General features: G+C 42.3%; 1 protein-coding gene and 1 long non-coding RNA gene across 3 annotated transcripts in view; one reads left to right on the forward strand and one right to left on the reverse strand.

Annotated features, from left to right (window-relative positions):
• LOC132867847 (uncharacterized) overlaps positions 1-53 on the reverse strand; it is a 2807-nt gene extending 2754 nt beyond the window's left edge. The window contains exon 1 of the long non-coding RNA XR_009650783.1: positions 1-53. This exon is cut by the window's left edge and continues 195 nt beyond it. This is a non-coding gene — a long non-coding RNA (uncharacterized LOC132867847).
• A 4237-nt stretch (positions 54-4290) lies between these two features.
• Positions 4291-25000, forward strand: part of pdk3a (pyruvate dehydrogenase kinase, isozyme 3a) — a 58453-nt gene continuing 37743 nt past the window's right edge. The window contains exon 1 of one of the 2 annotated variants that reach the window (XM_060899732.1): positions 4291-4640. In XM_060899732.1, coding sequence (XP_060755715.1) covers positions 4541-4640 — 100 coding nt within the window. In that variant the 5' untranslated portion in view covers positions 4291-4540. Of the gene's footprint in view, positions 4641-11185; positions 11218-25000 lie in introns of those variants that run through there. The other variant, XM_060899733.1, reaches the window with a different exon arrangement.

Consider the following 25000-nt stretch of genomic DNA (forward strand, 5'->3'; position numbering starts at 1 on the left):
GCGATGGAAATCGCTACAAACCGTCATTTTCTGCTGGAAACCAATGTTCAGTAAGTCCATACGGTTGTAGTGGATATTGAAGTCCGGTACAGACGAACAACATGCAAAAATACACACAAAAAACATAAAAACATGCACAGGTAGGGAGAGCTTGTAGCTGCAGCATCCCCATCATGCGCCGCCATATCCACTATTATGGTTGAATATTTTATATTATCAGTTAGATCAAGTATCAGTAGTCTATCACTATTACTGTATATATGGTATACCTGATAGCAGCAATCCATTTTGCACGCCTGTCAGGGTCCCATGGCAGCCTACTGTCAAGTGTGTGTGAGCATCATGGGTTTCCCACACTTGAAAGGGAAGGACTCGGACACAGGATTCTCGAAGTCGGCATGACGTCACGATCACGTGACACACCTTGAGAACAGGCCTGCCATATTTGACTAGGGGAAAGAGAGAGCGTACATGTTAGGGGAATTAACCTTTGTTACTCGCTGTGACTTCCTTTCAAACCTGGACAGCTTCATTGCAGATTTACTTTGACTTTGGCTGGATCCACAAGTTGGAAAGATTGAGGGCACATAATCAGGATGTGTATGATCATTCACTTTTTCTCCTGAAAAAATATTGATACATACTTCAGTGAAACCACATATTGTCAATCCATTTTTATTAAAAGTAAAGATGTGGATAGAAATATCTATAAAATATATATAAAATGAATATATTAATAATGTATAGATATAATTTATATATTTAATAAAAGACAACTGCAGAAAACATTATTACATTAAAACGTATTTTTAACACATCATTTTGGTATAAAATATACACTTGTCCATATGATATAGTAATTTGTCCTACTTGCCACTTATCTATTTGGGAATAAGCCTATAAAATAACTCAAATTTAAAAATTCAAGCCTTTACATGCACCAGTTCAGTACACAAGCACTAACACAGGTAAACAAAGAGGTCAAATACATACATTTAGTGTATTGCAGTATTACATCCTGATCCATACAATGAAGATAAACAAATATATCTTAACATTTTATTGGATTTTATTCCCAAAGATTACTCACCACTTATAAAGTGTTGCCCACAAACATAAGTATAGTTAGAGTTAAGGCCAATTTATGCTGACAACCCAGTCCTCGCAGATAGCGTCGCAGACGGCGTCTGCGTAGCCCCCCCCTTCGCAGACAGCGTCGCAGATGGCATCTGCGTAGCCCCCCCCTTCGCAGACGCTCTGCGCGCACCTCCCAAAAATTGTGACCACCGCAGAAGCCTCGCAGACAGCGTCGCAGACAAGAGGGCTCTGATTGGTCCACTCTACATCCGCTGTACACGCACTTCCACTTCCCTACTTTCCCGGTTTGGTTTGTTTTCACTACTGCCATTTTTAAAAACACGAGCGAAGATGGAGCAGCACGAAGAGCGGTTGATCGAGGAAGTGAGGAAGTACGTACATCTATACGACTCCAGTTCTAGTCATTATAAGTAACCGGAGGATAAACACTCCACTAACCACACCCACCAACTACTCCTAGCGATTTCGCGACTTCGCGCCCCCTTGCGTTGTGGCGGTGAATAACATCGCGCACGCCTATTACTCCCCGCTCAACGATAAATTACAACTGTCTGCAAAAAGCTATCTGCGAAAGCCTTGTCGCAAGAGCATGCAGAGGCCCTTAGGCTCCCAGAGCTTCTCATGGTTCACAGATCCATCAGACTTGATTTCACTTCTATTTATGGCTCTCAGCCACTGCAAACGTCTTTTCCCACCTAATGGCAACATATGAAACTTTAATGCTGGGTTCCTGTTTGCATTGGCTGTGCAGCCAACAACACAACAGCTTTTAGGCATTTTATTGCTAACACAGTGTAACACAATAAAGCCAGGCTTTCCCCTAGTTAAATATGGCGGCTCCAAGGTCATGTGACCTGACGTCAAACGTACCCGGATGTCCGACTTCGAGAATTCCACTCGTCTTATGTTTTATTGATTTTCGTCGTGATTTTCAACCTATGGGCCGCGGAGGCATTGCAAGGGGGCCGTCAAATCATTTTCTAAAAATCTTAATATAATATTTGTGTGTGCCTGAGTGTCCAAAAATAATAAAAAAGCGCTACCATCTCCTGAATTATATTTGTGGTTTTCAAAGTAAAAGGATGAATGTTGCAACCCCTTATTGGCTGTTGACTCGTTACAATCTGCGGCAAAGTCAGTGTAAACAGTGGTAGTTGTCATGGTGATCCGCTGTTAACAAGTTCAAGGTCCAGCACAAAGTGGAGGGAGTGATAAGAAAACTCGCGCAGTGGGATAAGCGTGTCGACCAGTCAAATTATGACTCCTTTGAAAACTTGTCAGATTTTTTGACAAAGGAAGAGAGGCAGCTTCCCATCCATGTGACTAACCCAATCAAAGAGCACCTCCAGGGTTTGAAAACACAGCTGCGCGAATACTTCCCTCCCCTCGATGCGCAATGCAGTTGGATCGAAAATCCATTCGGCGTTCACAGTGACGAGGCCATTGCTGCCCTGAGCGCAAAAGAGCAAGACAGTCTTCTGGATCTCTCCTGCGACACCGCATTGAAGCTGGTCTTCTCACAGAAGCACCTGATAAACTTTTGGCTTCATGTTGCTTCTGAGTATCCCGATCTGGCCGACAGGGCTGTGAGATTTCTGATGCCTTTTCCAACGACGTACCTACGTGAGTGCGGGTTTTCTGCACTAGTGGCGCTGAAGACAAAGTACAGAAATAAACTGAATGTTGAGCCAGATCTTCAACTTCAACTGTCATCCATTGTGCCAGACATAAAGGCCGAATCCCATTTCACCCCTTGGACCAACCCCTTGGCCCTTCCCCTCCATTTTGCGCGTTCACGTGAAGGGGTAGGGGTATCCCAATCCCAGTTAACGCGGAGGGGTAGGGGAAGGGGGAGGGCTTCTGTACCCCTCCAAACGGAGATTTTCCTGGAGCAGACTCCGAACGAAGGGGTTTGAGTGATTTCCCACAATGCCATGCGGATTTCAGTGAGATTTCATGCGGATTTCATAAAGATGGCGGTTCCCGCGGCGAAAGATTGTCATAAATGTATTTTCTCCATTATTTACGTGTTTTAAGTTGTTATCCAGAGGAAACACGCCGCTTGATTCGCTTTCGAGCTGAGAATGAGCAGCGATTTCTGAAATCCAAGCTGCTGCTAAAAAGCTTTGGGAGTGAGTATTGTTTTGGGTTGCTTTACTGCATACGTTTTGTTCTGTTATTCTCGCTTTTATTGTTTACATGAGTGTTCTGACACCTCATTCTGTCGGATGTGGTGCACGAAGCGCCAAAGATATCCCATTCAGTGGTGTTAGTTAACAAATCACACCCTGCCAGCAGAGATTTCTGGCTCTGACTGTAGCGGCTGGTCGCAGCCAATGACGCATTTGGTCGCGTTTTGCTAACGTAAACGCTGACGGAGGTACGCGATGACGTATGCGATCGTTGAAGGGCTATCCCAATACGTAAGGGTTGAATTTCAAGCCCTATCCCTTGTAGCTCAGTTTCAAGGGGAAGGGCCAAGGGGAAGGCGGAGGGGAAGGCGGAGGGGAAGGGGGAGGGGTAGGGGTAGAAATTAGAATTGGGATTGGGCCAAAGTATCTGGTTGGCACCATGCAACATCAGCCTTCACATTAGGTGCAATGCATTGGTTTTGCTTCATTGCAATTATTTTCTTGACAGAATATATGTTGTTGTTGAGTAATGCACACTGACCTTCCTGCATATTAATTCAGTTCAGTCCTAAATATTCTATTTTCACATCAAAATAAAATATTACCCTTTTATGCGGTTACTGCATTTTTCATAATAGTTCTATTCAGTCCTAAATGTTCCATTTTTAATATTAAAATAAAAATTGGTCTTAAAATGCATTCATTTGCCTTGGTATTATTTATTGGGTCAGTGGTGGGCCGCGGACATTTGTGAGATCTTCAAGTGGGCCCTGACATAGAAAAGGTTGGGAAAGAAGAAAAGGTAGAAGAAGAACCAGAAGTAGAAGTAGAAGGCGGAAATATGGCGTTTGACCGGCAAGATGGCGTCTATTTACAATCTGGATCGGCTGTGACGTCACATGCAAGCGGTCCATACACAGCTGCGTACTTTACGTTCTCAACCGAACTTGACATGCGCGCAGACAAACAGTCAGCGAGACCCGGTTTGTTTTCGACCAATCACAAGCCGTGATTCACTACTTCCGCGTTTCCAAGCCAGCCAATCACAGCGTGGCCCATCAGAACCGCAGTGTTTCACAGCGAGCGCTCAGTGGTGAAAGAAAAGAAAACAATAACTGAATTTTTTTTTTAGTATTGAATGTGATGGAAGCGGACAAGAGGAAAATGTCTCGGATTTCTGAGGACGCTCTTGTGATTGCTGAGGAAGCGCAGTGTTTGTGTTTTTGATGCTTTATAAGCAGTAACGAGCAAAAACATCAGACAGACTAATCTGTAAATTAAACTGCAGGTTTGTTTTTATTCTCATCACAATGAGGTTGTTTGCGTTTTTGTTGAACATTTCTGCAAAAATTGAGTATTACTCCAGATTTTCTCCATCTCCACTCTCCATCAAGCAGTTCCTAGAGTTTGGTAAGTGGTACTGGATTTCCTGCATTATTAATGAGGATGGATAAATATAAATATGTATAATATGCATAATTAAATGGTGTTGAAGTCAGGAGGTCTGCCCTGTTTATTTATTTATTTACCCCACAGCCTGGGCAGAACACTCACATCTACTTCCTGTCCTCTCTGGAGTGCATGGGGGTCCAATACTTGAATCATAAACCAGTTTGAGATCCAGAATTAAACACTGACTCTGATCACAACTCACCAGGGTTTGGCAAAATTGTGATAATTTATTAAAAGTTTCAATTTTCTCTTAACAGTTTGTGGTTCTTCACAATGCTTTTATAATACTATACAGCGGTGCTTGAAAGTTTGTGAACCCTTTAGGATTTTCTATATTTCAATATGATCTAAAACGTGATCAGATTCTCACACAAGTCCTAAAAGTAGATAAAGAGAACCCAGTTAAGCAAATGAGACAAAAATATTATACATGCTCATTTATTTATTGAGGAAAATGATGCAATATTACACATCTGTGAGTGGCAAATAGGGTTGCCACCATTCAGAAATGAAAATAAGGGACGCCCACCACGGGCACGACTCCCATGGGGTGGGGTGCCCGCAGCAGTGGTATGTTTTATTTTGTAGGTGTTTTTAGTAAAGGGGTGATCAAGAAAGCAATTACTCATACTTTAAGCTTGAAATGCTTTATTGCCAATGCTGTAAAAATGTATAATGTACAAGTGGGCAACAATGAACTTTTAAAATATAATAAAAATATATTGAGAACTTGGGCGGCACGGTGGTGTAGTGGTTAGTGCTGTCGCCTCACAGCAAGAAGGTCCGGGTTCGAGCCCCGGGGCCGGCGAGGGCCTTTCTGTGCGGAGTTTGCATGTTCTCCCCGTGTCCGCGTGGGTTTCCTCCGGGTGCTCCGGTTTCCCCCACAGTCCAAAGACATGCAGGTTAGGTTAACTGGTGACTCTAAATTGAGCGTAGGTGTGAATGTGAATGTGAATGGTTGTCTGTGTCTATGTGTCAGCCCTGTGATGACCTGGCGACTTGTTCAGGGTGTACCCCGCCTTTCGGCCGTAGTCAGCTGGGATAGGCTCCAGCTTGCCTGCGACCCTGTAGAACAGGATAAAGCGGCTAGAGATAATGAGATGAGATATTGAGAACTTAATATCACTGTAAATGTAAGTGCATAACTGTTCTTGGTGTAGGGACTCTCTTTCTGAACCTTGGGGACATTTTTATTTAGAGAGGAAAAAAGAGAACAAAAACACAACAAACATGTACACTACCGTTCAAAAGTTTGGGGTCACCCAGACAATTTTGTGTTTTCCATGAAAATTCACACTTTTATTTCCCACCATAAGTTGTAAAATGAATAGAAAATATAGTCAAGACATTTTTCTGGCCATTTTGAGCATTTAATCGACCCCACAAATGTGATGCTCCAGAAACTCAATCTGCTCAAAGGAAGGTCAGTTTTATAGCTTCTCTAAAGAGCTCAACTGTTTTCAGCTGTGCTAACATGATTGTACAAGGGTTTTCTAATCATCCATTAGCCTTCTGAGGCAATGAGCAAACACATTGTACCATTAGAACACTGGAGTGAGAGTTGCTGGAAATGGGCCTCTATAGAGAGCGTGCACGTGACGTCACGAGGTCACGTGATATTCGTTATCCGCCGTTTTGGACGGCAAGGCCGCGCATAGAACTTAGACGAACCCGTTCTAATTATCAAGTATGTGGGAGTAGATCTTTCGAGAATGGTTATATCTTGTTCAGCATTTGGTGTAATCTTCTAATTCAATACTCCTAGTGCATCTGTTAAGTTGATTTTTGGATTGAATGATAACTGCATACTTAGAAACTAGACAGTCTCTAACGTTTAAAATGGCTATGCCTAGCCCTACTACCCTGGCCTAGTCTATGACAATGTTTTATCTTTTTGACTCATATATGCCTTTGAAAGGCCAATCCATAGTAGGGATGGCGAAAACTAAAAAAAAATCTTGACCGACCACCGAGCCTCATTAGCCGGTTAAAGTCGGTTAACCTAGGAGTTTAAACAGGGATGCAAACGGCGGATGCCGTTTCACGGCTGAAACGCGCAGATTCGATTTTTTTCTTTAGGGGGGGCATTGGAGTGTCTGAATAATTTCATCAGAGTAAATTCTGTATTAAAATTACGAAATAAGCAAATGCCTTACAGTCCATGAAAAATAGGAAGTATGAGAAGAAAACTGCCCACGTTTTCGCGGAAGCTGCGCAGATTTACTGTTTTTCAGACAAAAATACATATTTACAACCCTGTCATTATCTCGAACGGAGTTTAAATTTTGAACATTCTTAAGATAAAACGTCCTGCATAGTCTCTTTATGATAAACATCTTAATGCCACTTACCTGTGAGGTTATCAAGTAGACATTCTTCTTCGGGAACTTCCAGAGGTAAAGTTGGGATACCCATCCCGCAACAAAATATTTATAAGCTTCCAGGCTCTTGTAAGCTTTGAGGGCTTTGCCAGTGTAACACGATTCATGATTAACGAGAAAATTGTAAATGTCGTGGTAGGCCAGATCGGGCAAATCGCCGGCACCGCAGCTCCGAATTTCCCTGAACAAGGATTGCGGCAAGTTGTACGGATCTGCAATCCCCAACCTGGAACACTTTTTCATGTAACGCTGCCTCACGTCACCTTCAAGATGCTGAACAAACTTAGACAAGTAATCGCGTGATGTAGATGGGGTATTTTCCAAATTTTCTTGGGGATTACTCCCTGGATCCATTACGCTCGCGCAAGGTAAACTATCCTGATGCCGTCCAATATGCCGGAGTGGGCGGAGTACGCACGTGCGGGTCACGTGACTGCACATCCTCTATACACCTATGTAGATATTGCACCAAAAACCAGACATTTAGAGCTAGAATAGTCATTTACCACATTAGCAATGTATAGAGTGGATTTCTGATTAGTTTAAAGTGATCTTCATTGAAAAGAACAGTGCTTTTCTTTCAAAAATAAGGACATTTCAAAGTGACCCCAAACTTTTGAACGGTAGTGTATGTCTGCTTATTCAAGAATGCAGAAAACAAGAAAGTGCAAAACATTACTCCTTCCCTCAACAGTCCTGAGTTCATCAGGAACTGTTGTTTCTTTTGTCTGTGGAGTAGACCAGATTTAAACAGTCAACAGATTAAATTGAACAGTATTTGTCTGCTGTCTGTCTTATAACTTGAAATGAATTCATGTCATCCAAACAGTTAAAGTAAGCCACACTAATCAAATACAATTTTTAATCTAGGATATTTATTTATTTATTTATTTATTTATTTGTTACTATTATAATATGAATGCTGTGTGCTAATAATAATAATTTAGTGAGAGCTTGATTTGTGGATCAACTCCATCATCCTTTTTAACACGTCCAGTCGGACGGATGAATGATCATTAATTCAAACAATCAATCAAACAAACAAACGACAGTCATGACATAATGTCCCATACCGTATCACTCTCAGGAGATGATTGGGGTATAAAGAACTGTGACACTGACGCTTGTGTCTTCTGTGTTCTTACATATCTGCAGTGTTGCTCTCCTGACGAATGCTGTCTAATGTCAGACAGCCCACCGTCCGCCACTGAAAACACTCGCCGACAGACTTTACAGTTTGCTCTGTAGTCGTCTCCGCTCACGCTGTCCAGCCAAGGACGTGCCTCTTCCCGCTCACGTCTGTAATTTTTGTAAGCGTTTACGCTTTTGAGGACGTGGTGGAGTCCCGGGTGCAGCAGACATTTTTAAAAGGCCCGGGTTTTTTGAGTAGCGCCGGTGTGTTGTCTGTCTCTAGGCAACCGTGACAGCGCCACACGCAGGCAGCCAGGCACAGACGCACAAAGCGTGATGCAGAGTGGAGGGGTTTGTGTCCTGGGTAGATCCCGCAACGTAGTATTTCCTGTTTTATTTTGTTCATTATTGTTAGATTTAGTGTTGTGTGAGACAGACATGTGTATTGGACATTTATGAAAATACAGAACAAATCGCGTCCCGTATCGGTTCAATACGGGACACAAGATTTAATTGCCAAATAAAGGACGATTCCGTATTTTACGGTACGGGTGGCAAAAGTATGTGAACCTTTGCTTTCAGTATCTGGTGTGACCCCCTTGTGCAGCAATAACTGCAACTAAACGTTTGCGGTAACTGTTGATCAGTCCTGCACACCGGCTTGGAGGAATTTTAGCCCATTCCTCCGTACAGAACAGCTTCAACTCTGGGATGTTGGTGGGTTTCCTCACATGAACTGCTCGCTTCAGGTCCTTCCACAACATTTCCATTGGATTAAGGTCAGGACTTTGACTTGGCCATTCCAAAACATTAACTTTATTCTTCTTTAACCATTCTTTGGTAGAACGACTTGTGTGCTTAGGGTCGTTGTCTTGCTGCATGACCCACCTTCTCTTGAGATTCACTTCATGGACAGATGTCCTGACATTTTCCTTTAGAATTCGCTGGTATAATTCAGAATTCATTGTTCCATCAATGATGGCAAGCCGTCCTGGCCCAGATGCAGCAAAACAGGCCCAAACCATGATACTACCACCACCATGTTTCACAGATGGGATAAGGTTCTTATGCTGGAATGCAGTGTTTTCCTTTCTTCAAACATAACGCTTCTCATTTAAACCAAAAAGTTCTATTTTGGTCTCATCCATCCACAAAACATATTTTTCCAATAGCCTTCTGGCTTGTCCACGTGATCTTTAGCAAACTGCAGATGAGCAGCAATGTTCTTTTTGGAGAGCAGTGGCTTTCTTCTTGCAACCCTGCCATGCACACCATTGTTGTTCAGTGTTCTCCTGATGGTGGACTCATGAACATTAACATTAGCCAATGTGAGAGAGGCCTTCAGTTGCTTAGAAGTTACCCTGGGGTCCTTTGTGACCTCGCTGACTATTACACGCCTTGCTCTTGGAGTGATCTTTGTTGGTCAACCACTCCTGGGGAGGGTAACAATGGTCTTGAATTTCCTCCGTTTGTACACAATCTGTCTGACTGTGGATTGGTGGAGTCCAAACTCTTTAGAGATGGTTTTGTAACCTTTTCCAGCCTGATGAGCATCAACAACGCTTTTTCTGAGGTCCTCAGAAATCTCCTTTGTTCGTGCCATGATACACTTTTACAAACATGTGTTGTGAAGATCAGACTTTGATAGATCCCTGTTCTTTAAATAAAACAGGGTGCCCACTCACACCTGATTGTCATCCCATTGATTGAAAACACCTGACTCTAATTTCACCTTCAAATTAACTGCTAATCCTAGAGGTTCACATACTTTTGCCACTCTCAGATATGTAATATTGGATCATTTTCTTCAATAAATAAATGACCAAGTATAATATTTTTGTCTCATTTGTTTAACTGGGTTCTCTTTATCTACTTTTAGGACTTATGTGAAAATCTGATGTTGTTTTAGGTCATTTATGCAGAAATATAGAAATTCTAAAGGGTTCACAAACTTTCAAGCACCACTGTAGCAGTGATGTTTTTCATTCCTAGAAAATAAAACAATTACTTGTATTGCATACTGTAAAAAAAAAAACTTCAGCTATTGTGATATGGTCATTTTGTTTTGAATATAGGTGATATAATATTGCCTTATATAGTGAAGGACAAGAAGATAATCACAAAATTATTATTATTAAGTGAAGGGCAACTGTTTTAGAGGAGTCATACCATAGGCTACATTTTTTTCAATTAGGTTTATATTATTCCCTGAGAAACATTTGTAAAGTGTGTAAGGTCCCCACCACAACCACTGAAAAAAACACCTTGGTCCTTTTTTTTCCAAGCTGTTTTAGCGTGGCATGAAAACGTTGTTATAATAAGACAAGCTGATTTTTCTGCTGTGCCTTTAAATATTAAATATGTAAATGGATCAAGGGCGGCTGGTGCATAAGGGCGATTGGGCGACGCACTCCCAAAACGGAAAAAAAAAAAGTTTTTCTTTTTTTTTAAAACAAACTTTCACCAGCGCTGCTCGAGGCCGTTTTAATCTGTCTCTGGGTATCATTGTCCAATCAGGGTGGTCTTGCTTCTAGAGTACCGCCCCTTTTGGGGCGATTTCAGTCACGCTGAAAATCGCACAAGAGTTCACTGATAGAGTCCCATGTTAATATATATTTTTTTTCTCCTGACTGACACTTCAATGCAATCTCTATGGGTTCCGGGGGGGCTTGCCCTAACGTGCTTACGTCACTGCGAAGCGCGGCAAAGTTGCGTTCGATCCCATAGACATATATAAACATAGACGCCGCCTTCTGCGTAGAATCATACGTCATCCTCGCCGCCATATTGGATGTGGCAAAGTGGAGATTCTTCAACCGTCTCTGATATAGCGTCTAGACAGTAGCCGAGAATAAAGATGCCTCGTTCATGTGCTGCGTTTAACTGTACCAACAGGTTTAACTGTACCAACAGGTTTACCGTCCAAATGAGATCACATGGGATTACCTTTCACAGGTGAGACTGGAAAAATACTTTTCAATACTGTTCCTTCAGTCTTCAGTTTCCCAGCTCATCTCCACCGGGTAGGTGTAGAGTTATAAGCAGTGAGAATTAGATAATACAGTGCCACACTATGATGAACGTTTTTGAACGTATGATGAATGTTTTTAACCTTTCTGAATGTGAAGGAATCAGTGATGTATTTTGTTTTGGTATGATGTTAGAACCTGGCCGAACTCAGTTTGGCGCTCATTCAGCTCACTTTATTCAGCGAGAGTAGGTCTGTGTGGTGACTCAATAAATAAAACAGTACATTTTTATTTTCATTCACCATTTCCAGTTTTTCCACTATTTCCATCATTTATCATATTCAGTCTTGTAGGTTGGTTATTGTGGCCTCAGGTTTTGGTAGCTTGCTACGGTATGCTGACTGATTAGCTTACCTGAGCTATCTATCGCGTATCTGTCGCTAGTTTTCACACTATTTATAACCATCACATTAAAAGTTATGTGTTGTTTTGATGCCTGTTTGTTTCCCAAATATATACGTGTGTGTGTTAATGGGTGAATAAAAGGCATCGAGTTAAATATTATTGTAGAAAGGGGCTTTATGAAGTTCAGTCCATTTACTTGCATTGGTTTACGGGGAAGATTTGCCACATCCAATATGGCGGACACTCTGACGTATCCCAGCAACGGGCCACCAGCTCAATGCGGCGTCTCTGTTTATATGTCTATGATTAAACCGGCTCATCCAATGCGTGAAATTTTGTGGAGTGTTCGAGTTAGCTCTACGAGGCAAAGATGAAACTGAGGGCTCCAGTCACTGTGGTGTTTTTCTGGGTTTGGTTGACTATTGACTTGCTACCTAGGTCAATTTACTTCGGTCCTGTGGACATTTATGGTCCGTGTAGACATAACGGGGGAAAATTGCCCCCCCCCCCGAAAAAAAATTCAGGAGCCGCCGCTGAAATGGATTCACTCTGATTGGCTATCATCTTTAAAGGCGACTGCTGATGTCCACACTCACAGAAAAATGACTGGTTTTGTGACAGTCTTCCCCTTGCTTTTTTTTTTTTTTTTTAAGATGGCATCCAGACACTTATATGCACACGAAGCAAATTCTCCTGAAACTATATCCACTCCCCGGCCACTTTAATAGGAACTTGGTATTGATTCTAAGATCCCTGTTCTTGGCTGCAGGAGCGGAACCCGATGTGTTGTTCTGCTGTTGCATGCTGAGATGCTTTTCTGCTCACCACGGTTGTAAAGAGTGATGATATGAGTTACTATATCCTTCCTGGCAGCTTGAACCAATTATTAATCAATTAACCAATTCATTTTCCTCTGACCTCTCTTATCAACAAGGAATTTGTTTCCACTCACAGAACTGTCGCTCACTCACTCAGTGTGTTTTGTTTTTCGCATCATTCTGTGTAAACTCGAGAGACTGTTGTGTGTGAAAACTCCAGGAGATCAGCAGCTTCTGAAATGCTCAAATAAACCAGTTCATCTGGCTCAAACCAACACCCAGGCCACAGTCGGTGCGTTTACATGCACATCCAAATCGAGCTACCGTCGGTAATCGAGCTAAGGGTCCCAGCAGGGGTGCCAGAGAAATCCAATCCTACATGCACACAAGGAAATCGAGCTATTGTGTGAGGTACATTGTGCACCCGAGCCACAGGTGGTGCTACACGCCCCATCGTGTTGGTACACTTCCGGTTGTCGTCATGAAGAAGAGCTATTCAAGAGTATAAACAAAGTTATCAGTTCCGTGTTCACAAGAAGAACGACAACGAGGACAGCAACATATATAAAATCAACTCCTTAAGCTGAATGAGCATGAGCTCTATCTCCTCATTGCTCCAGAAGTGCACATTTCTACTACTGTTGTTATGCCAACCGAGGCTGTTGTGTTTCCCGCTTGTGATCACTCGTCACTTCCGGAAGGGGCAGTGCTGAAGTAAGTAGCTCGATAGGGTTTACATGCACTAAGTAGCTCGGCTACAATCGCATAATCTAGGTCGCGTAGCTCGATTACGAGAAATCCAGTTCGGTTCGATTTCAGCCGAGCTAAGGTGTTTCCATGGCATTTAGAACTTCGATTTCAGTCGAGCTACGGCAGAAATTCAATTTTCTCTATGTGCATGTAAACGCACTGAGTGTGAAAGAACGTCACACTTTGAGATCACAAGTTTCCCCATTCTGATGTTTGAACACTGTAAACATTAACTAGCTGAAGTTCTTGATTTGCATCTGCATGATTTGATGCATTGTGCTGCTGCCAAGGGATCGGCTGATTAGAGAACCGCATCAAACAGCAGGGGGATGGGTTTTTTTTTCTTACAGTATAATATTTATAGCATGTATGCTCTCTATCACATCCCTAACTTTGGGAAAGCTAGCTTGCAAATTAACCCGAACTAACAACAGCTAACTGCATGACGTGGTGAAAAACACAGAACCCTGTGTAATGTTAGTGTACAGTGACGGAACACACTGATCAAAATCACACAACAGCAAGCTGCTTATTACTCCAATACTGTGGTCAATTCAGATAATGAAATGTTTTCTCTGAATTTAACTTCATGGACAGAATGTTGGTGTCAGCTGAGCGTTTATTCAGCATTTTTTTTTTTTTTTTTTAAATTTTCTTCGAACATTTCACTTACAGTTTACGGACTGATGGTCGACTCCAACAGAGTCAGCACACCTCCATCTTCTTGATTCAGATTTCTATGGGTGGTCATATGTTAATGAGGGGGTGGTACCTTTAAAAACGAGAGCAGATTCTCCATAAGAAGCATAAGAAGTAGTTTTCTAACTGCCCTGTTCCTTTGTCCTGCTTTCTTTCTATGGCAGTTCCAGACTCTGAAGCTAACGGTCCACTTTTTGAAAGGCTCAGTACGTCCCCAAGTCACACTGACAAAAACAAGGGGGGGAAAAAAAAGTTTTCCACCCACATCGTGCCCCCTTTAATGAAATATTTGTGTCTGGAACATCTTAATCCTTTGACTCAGATCAACACAGAAGGACTAATTTCTTGGCTGAAGAAATCCATCCATCCTTCCTTCTCGCTTTCTTTCCTGCTATCTATCTATCTATCTATCTATCTATCTATCTATCTATCTATCTATCTATCTATCTATCTATCTATCTATCTATCTATCTATCTATCTATCTATCTATCTATCTATCATTTCTTTAATTACCACCAGTACTGAACATTTCAAAAAAAAATATTTTCAAATGTATTTGAATTTGCATTTTTTTATTTCGATTACGTTCATTGTCTTATATTAAATATAGTTAGTTTTTTTTTTTCTTTTTTATCAGACATCTAGTTTTTGGGTTTGTTTACCTGACATGTTTCGACGTACGACTGTCGTCTTCCTCAGAGTGTCACCGGATGTTATTGGTGACGCATCTTTTATCAGCTGATGTTTCTGAAGGCGTGGCCTTCCTGTCTGGTTTGACAGGTCGGTCACGCCTTCTACTGTCAGTTCGTCCCCTGCAAGATGGCACTCCAGGTATGGGAGAGCATGTATGCTCCCTCATCCCGGTTGATGGTCCTCGGGCTTCGCTTACGGATCTCCATGGCCTCCCTGATCCAGCGCTGATGTTTGTTATCTTCTGTGCGGATGACTCTGGCATTCCCCCAGTCCATAATATGATTTTCCCTTTTGCAGTGATCTGTTATAGCTGACTTATAATTTTCCTGTTGTGCCTTTTCTTTTATTGTTCGGGTTTGTCTTGTAGCTGTCTCCTTTTCGCACTTTTTCTTGTGTTGAAACTCCTTGCTGTCTCCCCGATGTAAGTTTTATTGCATAATTGACATGGAATCTCATATATGGTGTTGCATCTGTTGTCCGGATGTATTCTGTCTTTGGGATGAACCAGGATCTGACGGAGAGTTGTGTGTGGTTTGACAGGTGTGTTAATGTTGTGTTTCCTCATTGCTCTTTGAATGCGTTCAGTTATTCCCCTGATGTATGGTAATGTCACTACTCCCCTGTGTTCTTGTTTGTTGGTTTGTTTTTTCTCTTTCTTCTGTGTTTTGTTCTTAACCTGTTCCGCCCCTTTTGATATTGCCCATTGTGGATATTGACATGCCTTCAGTGCGTGTTCTATATGTTGTTCCTCCTGTTCTTTGTCCTGTGGATCTGTAATTATTGCTGTGCGTTCATGTAATGTTCTGACTACTGATATTTTTTTTGTATGGAGCGGCAGCTACAATTATCGACACCTTAACGATCTTTTGGCCGTTGCAAAAGTAGAAAAGACTTTCAATACGTAAATTGTGCATGAATAATTACTCAAACTTCCACTGGAAAAAACCAAGTTGATTCCCGATGACTTGGCGAATCAGATCACGTGACACCGTTCCACAATTATCGACACTTGTCCACAGTTATCGACACCCAGGTGATTTTTTTTTATTTATAAAAAATAATCGGTATGTGGTATTAAGTGAACAGAACATAGTTTTTATTTAAAATTTGTTTTCCATAGACTTATATTTAGTACAAAATATCTTTTATATAAATATCTGGATGTCGGTGTTTATGTAAATGAGGAAGTAATTCTAATGTTTGTAAACAAATTAACTGATAATGTTTAACCTGCGTCAGAAAATCTTTCTGTTCCACTTTCTCAGTATTTTCGTCGATCACATTTTGTTAATCATTCGTTGTTGTTTGTATTAATTTTTATGCCTCTGCCACCGTAAGGTGCAGGAGGCATTATGTTTTCGGGTTGTCCGTCCGTCCGTCCATGCGTACGTGCATCCGTGTGTGCGTCCGTCCCAAAACCTTGTGAACGCGATATCTCAAAGGCTAATGAAAGGAATTTCACCAAACTTTCACCATTTGTGCGCTTTGGGACAAACATGAACTGATTAGATTTTGAGATCAAAAGGTCTAAGGTCAAGGTCACTGTGAGGTCAAATGTCTGTCCGAAAACCTTGTGAACACAATATCTCCAAGGCAAATACAAGTAATTTCACCAGGTTAAGATTACTGTGGGGTCAAATGTCCATCCCCAAATCACAACTTAATAAGGTGTGTAGTCTACCAGGCGGAGGCATCCCCATCGACACCGTTGGCGTTGAGTTCTATCTAGTTAGTTTTGTAGTTTACCAATAAACATCAACAGGAAATTGAGATTGTAACCGCATGAAAATCCAGGTCAAAGGTCACATCTCATTCCTCGAACCAAAATATAAAATGTCTCCTGATACTGTAATATGTGGTAGATATTTACAACAAACTGCAAAAAAATAAAAATCTGAATATTTCAAGCGTGTAATGTTTTATATGCTTGGAATTTAATTCTAGTCTAATTCTGTTTATTGCAATCGGATTCCAAATACTCTATAAACATTCCATTCTGTTATGAATCACACAAATAATCTATAAATCGCAGCACTTTTTTTTTTTTTTTAAAGTACTTCATCTACTTCAACAATGTTTCACAAAGATCGATCCATAACAGTTGTAAATGTCCCTTAATTCCACAGGGTGTCGATAATGGTGGACACCGGTGAAAGTGATCACTATTATCGACACCTCATGTGGCTTCTCAAACGTGCGTTTAGATACAAAACAGCAACTGTCAAATGAAAGAGTCAGAAACAAAGTAGGTTTCGACGAGGAGATCATGAAATATCGGTGAATTTGATCAGTAAAAACATGTCCATGATCTTTCCACCATGCTTACCTGCGATGAGAACGTCCGGGTTTTCCGAAAAATTGCTGATCGTGCTAAAAAAATTCCATCTCCCGTAGCGAGCCGTGTCCTCAGACGACAAGATCAAAGGGCGAGGGCGGGTCTTCCGGTTGATTAATTAACCATTCATAACTGTTGGAACTGAAACTCACCTTTTGTAAAAATTTTTTATTTTTTTTTTAAATTGTAAATCTGAAAAGGTGTCTCTATGTCGATAATTGTAGCTGCGGCTCAGAAGGTGTTGATTACTTTTCTGTAACAGCAGCTCTGACAGTAATGGAGGCTCATATTATAACTCTTATTAATGCTGATTTGCTTGTAGTGGCTTTAAATTTTTAAGGTCTCTGCTTCTTTTCCTGTAGTAATAAACACGTGGTCTGTGAAGCACTTTGGGTCGAACCTCCAAAGTTTTGGTGGAATATTTTTACATAGATTTTTTTTTTTCCACACAGCACTGTAGTCTACGTAATACCAGAATTTATATCAGATTTATACCAGAACATTCTCTATGGGGGCGGCACGGTGGTGTAGTGGTTAGCGCTGTGGCTTCACAGCAAGAAGGTCCTGGGTTCGAGCCCCGTGGCCGGCGAGGGCCTTTCTGTGCGGAGTTTGCATGTTCTCCCCGTGTCCGCGTGGGTTTCCTCCGGGTGCTCCGGTTTCCCCCACAGTCCAAAGACATGCAGGTTAGGTTAACTGGTGACTCTAAATTGAGCGTAGGTGTGAATGTGAATGGTTGTCTGTGTCTATGTGTCAGCCCTGTGATGACCTGGCGACTTGTCCAGGGTGTACCCCGCCTTTCGCCCGTAGTCAGCTGGGATAGGCTCCAGCTTGCCCGCGACCCTGCAGAACAGGATAAAGCGGCTACAGATAATGAGATGAGATGAGACATTCTCTATGGCCTGATGCAGTTTCTGTTAGCTTTTCTCCAGATGTTAATTTGCTGACGCATTTTAGCCACGTGTTACAGGACAAACACGTTTGGATATTATATGGCCTTGTTTTCTTCGTCCTGCTAGAGCTCATGGGTTTACTGTTACAGGAGATGTGGTCTGTTTGTTACCTGTACTGTTCTCCGGTGATGAAAGACTCTAAGGACTGTTTATCCAGAACAAGAAGCTCCAGTGTTTAACGGTGGGAAGATTCAAGGTCAGTCTTGGACTTAAAGTGCCATTCCACCATTGGATGTATTCTTTGGCATAAAATACAATATATTTTGACAACATATATAAACGGTATCACTAGATAGAGAAATCTTTTAGCTTCAAAATGATATATCAAACATAATTTTTTGACAACGACAAGTATATTCATTTTGCGACCAAAGTCACCTACCCTTTTAATTTCCGCGCGTGATGTCATCGGCAGGTTCCCCTTCTTGTGTACCACGTGGCACACATTATCAGCAATGGCGGATAGAACGCGATAAAAATAATACCAATAAATCTAGCTAACTGAAAGATTAACTCAAAGTTTTTCGCAATTTTTTGGCCCCCATATACGAGGAGAAATGACTCTCTCACTTTGGGGGTTTCCTGGTCTAAAAATAGTCCGACACGTGGTACACAAGAAGGGGAACCTGCCGATGACATCACGTTTCACTACCGCACGGAAATTAAAAGGGTAGGTGACTTTGGTCGCAAAATTTAATATACTTGTCGTTGTCAAAAAATTGTTTGATATATCATTTTGAGGGCGGCACGGTGGTGTAGTGGTTAGCGCTGTCGCCTCACAGCAAGAAGGTCCGGGTTCGAGCCCCGGGGCCGGCGAGGGCCTTTCTGTGTGGAGTTTGCATGTTCTCCCCGTGTCCGCGTGGGTTTCCTCCGGGTGCTCCGGTTTCCCCCACAGTCCAAAGACATGCAGGTTAGGTTAACTGGTGACTCAAATTGAGCGTAGGTGTGAATGTGAGTGTGAATGGTTGTCTGTGTCTATGTGTCAGCCCTGTGATGACCTGGCGACTTGTCCAGGGTGTACCCCGCCTTTCGCCCGTAGTCAGCTGGGATAGGCTCCAGCTTGCCTGCGACCCTGTAGAAGGATAAAGCGGCTAGAGATAATGAGATGAGATCATTTTGAAGCTAAAAGATTTCTCTGTCTAGTCATGTTGTCATAAAATATATTGTATTTTATGCCAAAGAATACATCCAATGGTGGAATGGCACTTTAAGATTACTGCACTGCTTGACAAGATTTCAAGTTATTAAGGAGTGATTGTGTTTTTGTTTTCCTGAAGCTTGCGAGCCTTCAGAACAAAATGGAGTCGACAAAAATATTTACAAACCCCATTTCCAGAGAAGTTGTGTAATACAGTTTCAGATTGCGTTTCTGGCAGATTGTATCAAGTGACGACAGTTTTCTGAAGTCCTCCCGAGCCCACGTGGCTATATTTGTCACATTAGAACGACGGTTTCTCAGGCAGTGCCGCCTGAAGGCTCGAAGGTCACGCATGTTCAACAGTGGTTTCTGATCTCGCCCTTTACACACTGAGATGTCTCCGAATTCCCTGAATCTTTTCGCAATATTATGATTTTTCAAAGACCTAAAAATCTTGCGTTGAGAAATGTTTTTTTTTTTGTTTTGTTTTTTAAGTTACTAACAATTCTGTCATGAATTTTGGCACAAGCAGGTGAGCCACGCCCCATCCTTGCTTGCAAAGACTGACCCTGCGTCCAAAATCGCTCACTCATTCACTACTCCCTATAGAGATCTTGCATGTGACGTCACAGCCGATCCAGATTGTGACAGACGCCATCGTGTCGGTCAAACGCCATATTCCGCCTTCTACTTCTACTTCTTGTTCTGCTTTTACTTCTACCTTTTCTTCTGGAAAACCCTACTATATACAATTCTACTACAACGGCTATGGCTACAAGCTCTCCCTACCTGTGCACGGTTTTTATGTTTTGTGTGTGTATTTTTGCGTGTTGTTCGTCTGTACCGGACTTCAATATCCACTACAACCGTATGGACTTACTGGACATTGGTTTCCAGCAGAAAATGACGGTTTGTAGCGATTTCCATCGCATGCACAACATTCCGGATGAGAAAAAAAAAAAAAACATTCCGGACGAGACCAGCGGGGTCTCCGTGGATTGTTATCGGAAGCAAAGCGAAGGAGGCGGCGCCGGGAGCAAAAGCGAGGCTACAGGCAGAGCTGGCCTGTTGACTAAGCTCAGAAAACAGCCACTCAAATCTCCACTGCCAAGCCTCTACCTCTCCAACGCCACATCCATGTAAACAAGACGGATGATTTGGAATTACCTTATTCTATTCTATAATCGGCTGGTCAGTGCTATACTCAATACTTAAGTGACTTACCCATCCAGTGAGGATCATTTTCTTGTTTAAAGATGCCACATCTGAGTCGCTGACAAATCCTGAATTTCTGTAAAGATAACTGTCCAGAGATTTATAAGCACGCAGTGCTTCACCACTGAACAGCGAGGGAAAGTTAATGAGGTAATCATACACGTCCGGGTATTCCGCTGGCAGTTCAAAATCCGGTCGTGAAAACTCCGTCCGGAAAGCCATAAGGGTCACAAATCTGTAGATCGTTTATTTTAGACATGTATCTAGTTATCTGTTCATTAGAAAAATGAGCCGTGTAGTCCGTCGGTTGAAATTGATCCATTCTGTACACGAGTGCAGCAGTATTCAGCGGTGTTTTTGACCGACACGATGGCGGTTGTGTACTTTCCGGTCACGTGACTGCAAGATCTCTATAGAGGGGACTACATGGTGAGCTCATTGGTAAAATAGGAAAAAAAAACACTTTCGGAAAAAACTACTTTGTCGCACAATTAAAACGTGCCAGATCAGTCGGCTGGTGGGTTTTCAAAATAATAAACACATGCATGTATTTTGTATATAAATCCAATATTATACTGAGCACATTTCCCACATTAATCAATACAGAGTAGCTGCATCTTTCAGTTCTTTTAAATCAAGGCTGAATCCTTTCTTCTTTGCCGCTGCCTTTTATTAAATCAAATTTCAGACTTTTTAAATTTGATTTCTTTCAGCGTGACCACAATGCATGATGGGATATATTGCTTTGGTTAGTAACCATCAGTTGATCACTACTTTTCGTGATGCATTGTGGGATACTTTGAGTGCACTATATAGGGTGTAAATAATCCTCACGAAGGTTTCGGACAGTGCTACAAAATGGCGTCCTCACTATATAGTGCCCTGTATAGTGAGTAGGGAGCGATTTTGGACACGGCGAGCCTTTGGTGCTGCTCCTTTTAACCCAATCACGCTACCAATTAATTTGCTTAGTGTGGAATCTTCCAGAATGGTGTTACTTGAATATCCTAGAAAATTTTCAGTCTTTTTTTTTTTCCTTTCCTCTGTCCCAACGTGTTTCGAGTGCGTTTCAGGCATCAAATTCTAACTTCGTTCATATTTACAAAATACGTACAATTAAGTCAAACTATTGAAAGTCTTTTTCTTTGTCCTTTTGTTATTTCAATAAAGATCCATGTGACTTAAAGGTGGAGTACGAGATTTTGGAATAACGGTTCCCGCAAGCCATATTTTGAAAAGAAACATGCCTGCCCTCGCCATGCTCCCACCCCCCGCGTCTCCACCCCCCTCCCTACCCGCGCCTCCAAAGCACATGAACGCGAATTGCCAGTTCCCGAGCGTTCATGGTTGTCGCGAGGACTGTTTGCATTAGCTCAGTGTGTTTCAACCACTGTTAGCGCGGAAGGAGAGATCAGGTGTGCCGTGGCGTCTTCTCAGGGAAGACTGAACAACATCGTAGTGAAAGTAATCAACTAACATGATTATCATTTCAAGAAATATTTGTCTGCATACTACATTAGAAGTTGACTTTTCACTTGTTTTCATATTTGTTATACCTAATCTAATTGTAGTAAGACTGATATGTCGGGGGTTCTGTAGCAGTCACCGCCCTAGCCCAAGCAGTGTTCATGGCTAAGGTTCATGTTGATAGCTCTAGTCTGCATTTTACTATTGTTTTTTTGCGGAACAGTCCCAATTCATAAATAAATAACGCTACGTTCACACTGCAAGGCTTAATGCTCAATTCCGATTTTTTTGTGAAATCCGATTTTTTTGTGAGGTCGTTCACATTAACAAATATATGCGACTTGTATGTGATCCTCAGTATGAACGAAAAGCGACCTAAAAGTGTTCCGCATGCGCATTGCAGGATACGACGACGTCACACGCAGTGAGCATGGCCAGTGTTTACGGAAGTAAAACCGCCCGGTTGCGGTATGACCCATCCAATCTAGCTTGAATAGCTGCATCCCCCCAAATGGAAATCAGCTCCCTAACCTCTGCGTCCTTCCATTGAGAAGATTCAGAGCCTTCACAGCCCGAAGCGTCCCTCGCATTGATGTCATGCGTAGGGGCGCAGATACGTTTTTTTGAATTGGGGGGGGACAAAAAACTGGGGGGGACAAAGCTGCCAGCAAACCAACCCCAACCCCGATATGCCTGTCAAACTTGTTGTGGGTTACCATAGCAACCAAGCTCGAGCTCGCAACCTGTGCAGTCTGCGCAGCTCAACCAACCGAATATCAGTCTTTGTTTTGTTTTATGTGAGTTGTTGCAACTATGTATACACTGCTGTGCACCTCAATAAACCGAATGGTAATTAGTCTTTTGATTTTTCCGTGAGGTTTGCCTTATGCAAAGAAAGACAGCATAGACGTTTTTTCCTCCCTATAAGTGGGGGGGACCGAACGAGGTGAATTTAAATCTGGGTGGGACGAGTCCCACCCTCTATCTGCGCCCGTGATTATGCGCCATGTTGTTGTAACTTTTTTTGAGAGACCCGCCGCCTACTTCAGCGCAGAATAGTGACGTTTGTGGCTTGTTGATGATGTGTAAGTCGGATGAATGCGACCTGGCGGTTCAGACTGAAGTCGCATATGAAAAGAGCGGATAGGAATCGGAATTAGGACCACATATCCAAACGGCCTGGGTCGGATTTGAAAAAATCGGATCTGTGTCGTTCATATTGTCAATAAAAGATTGGATACAGGTCACATATGGGCGAAAAGATCGGATTTGAGTCACTTCAGCCTGCAGTGTGAACGTAGCCTAAGAGTTATCGTTTGTGCCACATACAGCTAAGCTAACAAATCGTTTGTATGCATGAAATAAATACCATGGAAAAACTACCATCAAGGACGTAATACGACTATACGCGTTAGTATAACAATCCGTGTCAGCTAACTTTGCAAATCATGCTAACTTAGCAAAACCTACATTGTGGTCCGTATCATCGGTTCTGCTCTCGCTGCCAGGGTGTGCACTTGTTAAAACGACAATACTGTCCTATCTGAAAATGTAATAAATAGATGTTATCTTACCTATCGAGTAAAAACAGGGCCACCATTGCATCGGTTTGAAGTCCTTTTTGTTGTTTGAGTCGCCGTCAGCGGTCGAACGCTGCGCCAATGTTCACTCTGGTCTTGACTCGTCCTTTTTCATAAAGTTTCCTGGCAGTTGCCTTTTCGAATACAGATTTTCGTTTTCTTTTTTGACCAGTTGTGTGCGTCTGTTCTGCCATAGTGTTATGTAATTATTGTAGGCCAGTATCTAGATAAAATGGGCTAGTATGGTAGGCTGTCTATCCGTTGCTTTGAAATGGCTTATGCCGCTTTTCCACTACCAACGCGGCTGAGTTGGGCTGAGCCGTGCCGTGCTGAGTGGGGCTGAGTCGAGCTGAGTGGGGCTGTTGGAGTTGCATTTCGACTACAACCGCGCTGAACCGTGCTGGCTGGAAGTGGGTGGACACATTGGGTGGAGTTAGCGAAAGTGGGTGGACGTCAGGTGATGTCGTTAGGCGGCGCAAACAGTGACATCAGTGATCTTTTAAGCGGTAGTCTCACAACCCGGAGAGTAAACAATAAACATGGAGGACATGGAGTCGTTAGTGTTGCTGGTCTTGGTGCTGTGGCTTGTTGTCACCGACAACGGCAACAGATACTGGCAAGAGCGTATAGATGAGGCGAGGCGCATAAGGCTTCATAATTCTCGTAATTCGTAATTCTCCTTCTTCCGAGTTTACGGTGTTTACAGATCCCAGCGTGCTCGCGGGGCGTGTGAGGACACTCCTCCTCACCAATCAGTGCACAGGGGAGTGTCTCCTCACGCCCCCAGCCCCACTTGGCTCGGTTTGGCTCGCTTCAGCCTTACTCCAAAACCGTGCGAGTTTTGGGGGCTGAGCAGGGCTGAAGCGAGCTGAGTCGTGCTGTTCTTAGATAGTCGAAACGCGAGCCGTGTCAGGCTGAAGCGAGCTGAAAAAGGGTAGTGGAAAAGGGCCAATAGTTCACCTAGAGTGGTCCCTGCGCATACTATACGCGCGGGGGTGGGGTCATGGTGGGGGGGTTGGGGTTGCGGGCTTCAGTCTGATTGACGTGTCAGTATCCAATCATTTTGAGGTGGTACCTCGATAGGATTTGATGGCGTTTTTCCTTTATTTTACACTGTAGACTGGATTAAAATATTTCGTTTTTGGGTCAAACCTTCTATTGTACTGCTTGCAACATGGGTGTGAGGAGCTTTTCAAGCAATATGGTAAAAAATACTCCTGAAAAAAATCTCGTACTGCACCTTTAATCAATCAGAATTTTAGTTTTTTATTGCATTTTGGAAAATATCCCCACTTTTCTGGAAATAGGATTAGTATTAGTGTTTTGATGCCTAAACCTCTCAGGACACATCGACGGGTCTCGCGTTTCTTAACTCCGTGAGTTTGAATGTAATTATTCAATAATTCATGACAGCTGCTGAATGAGAGTTTTGAAACTCGACGCTGAAAGCAAAATGTAACGCAGCCCTGCTCTCGAAAGTCTCCTGTTTGTGTTTGAGCTCCTCTCTGAGGCTGATTTCTCATTCTATAGATTTTTTTTTTTAAATGGAGACCTTGTCAGTGGTTATGTATAAAACTGATTTGAAGGCGGGGCTAAGAGTGATGTCATACAACCTGGAACGCCTTCCTTGGACATTTTCGTCATTTATTTGCATATTCTTCATATCTTTGCTTTTTTTCAATATATTTTCTTTTATTTGAATGTAATAATTCTGTAACTTACACATTTCTTATTCATATTTTATTTTAATGTTTTTTTAAAAATTCTATTTCACAGGTTTTTTTTT

Source organism: Neoarius graeffei, chromosome 19, assembly GCF_027579695.1.
Source record: "Neoarius graeffei isolate fNeoGra1 chromosome 19, fNeoGra1.pri, whole genome shotgun sequence".
Lineage (NCBI taxonomy): Eukaryota > Metazoa > Chordata > Actinopteri > Siluriformes > Ariidae > Neoarius > Neoarius graeffei.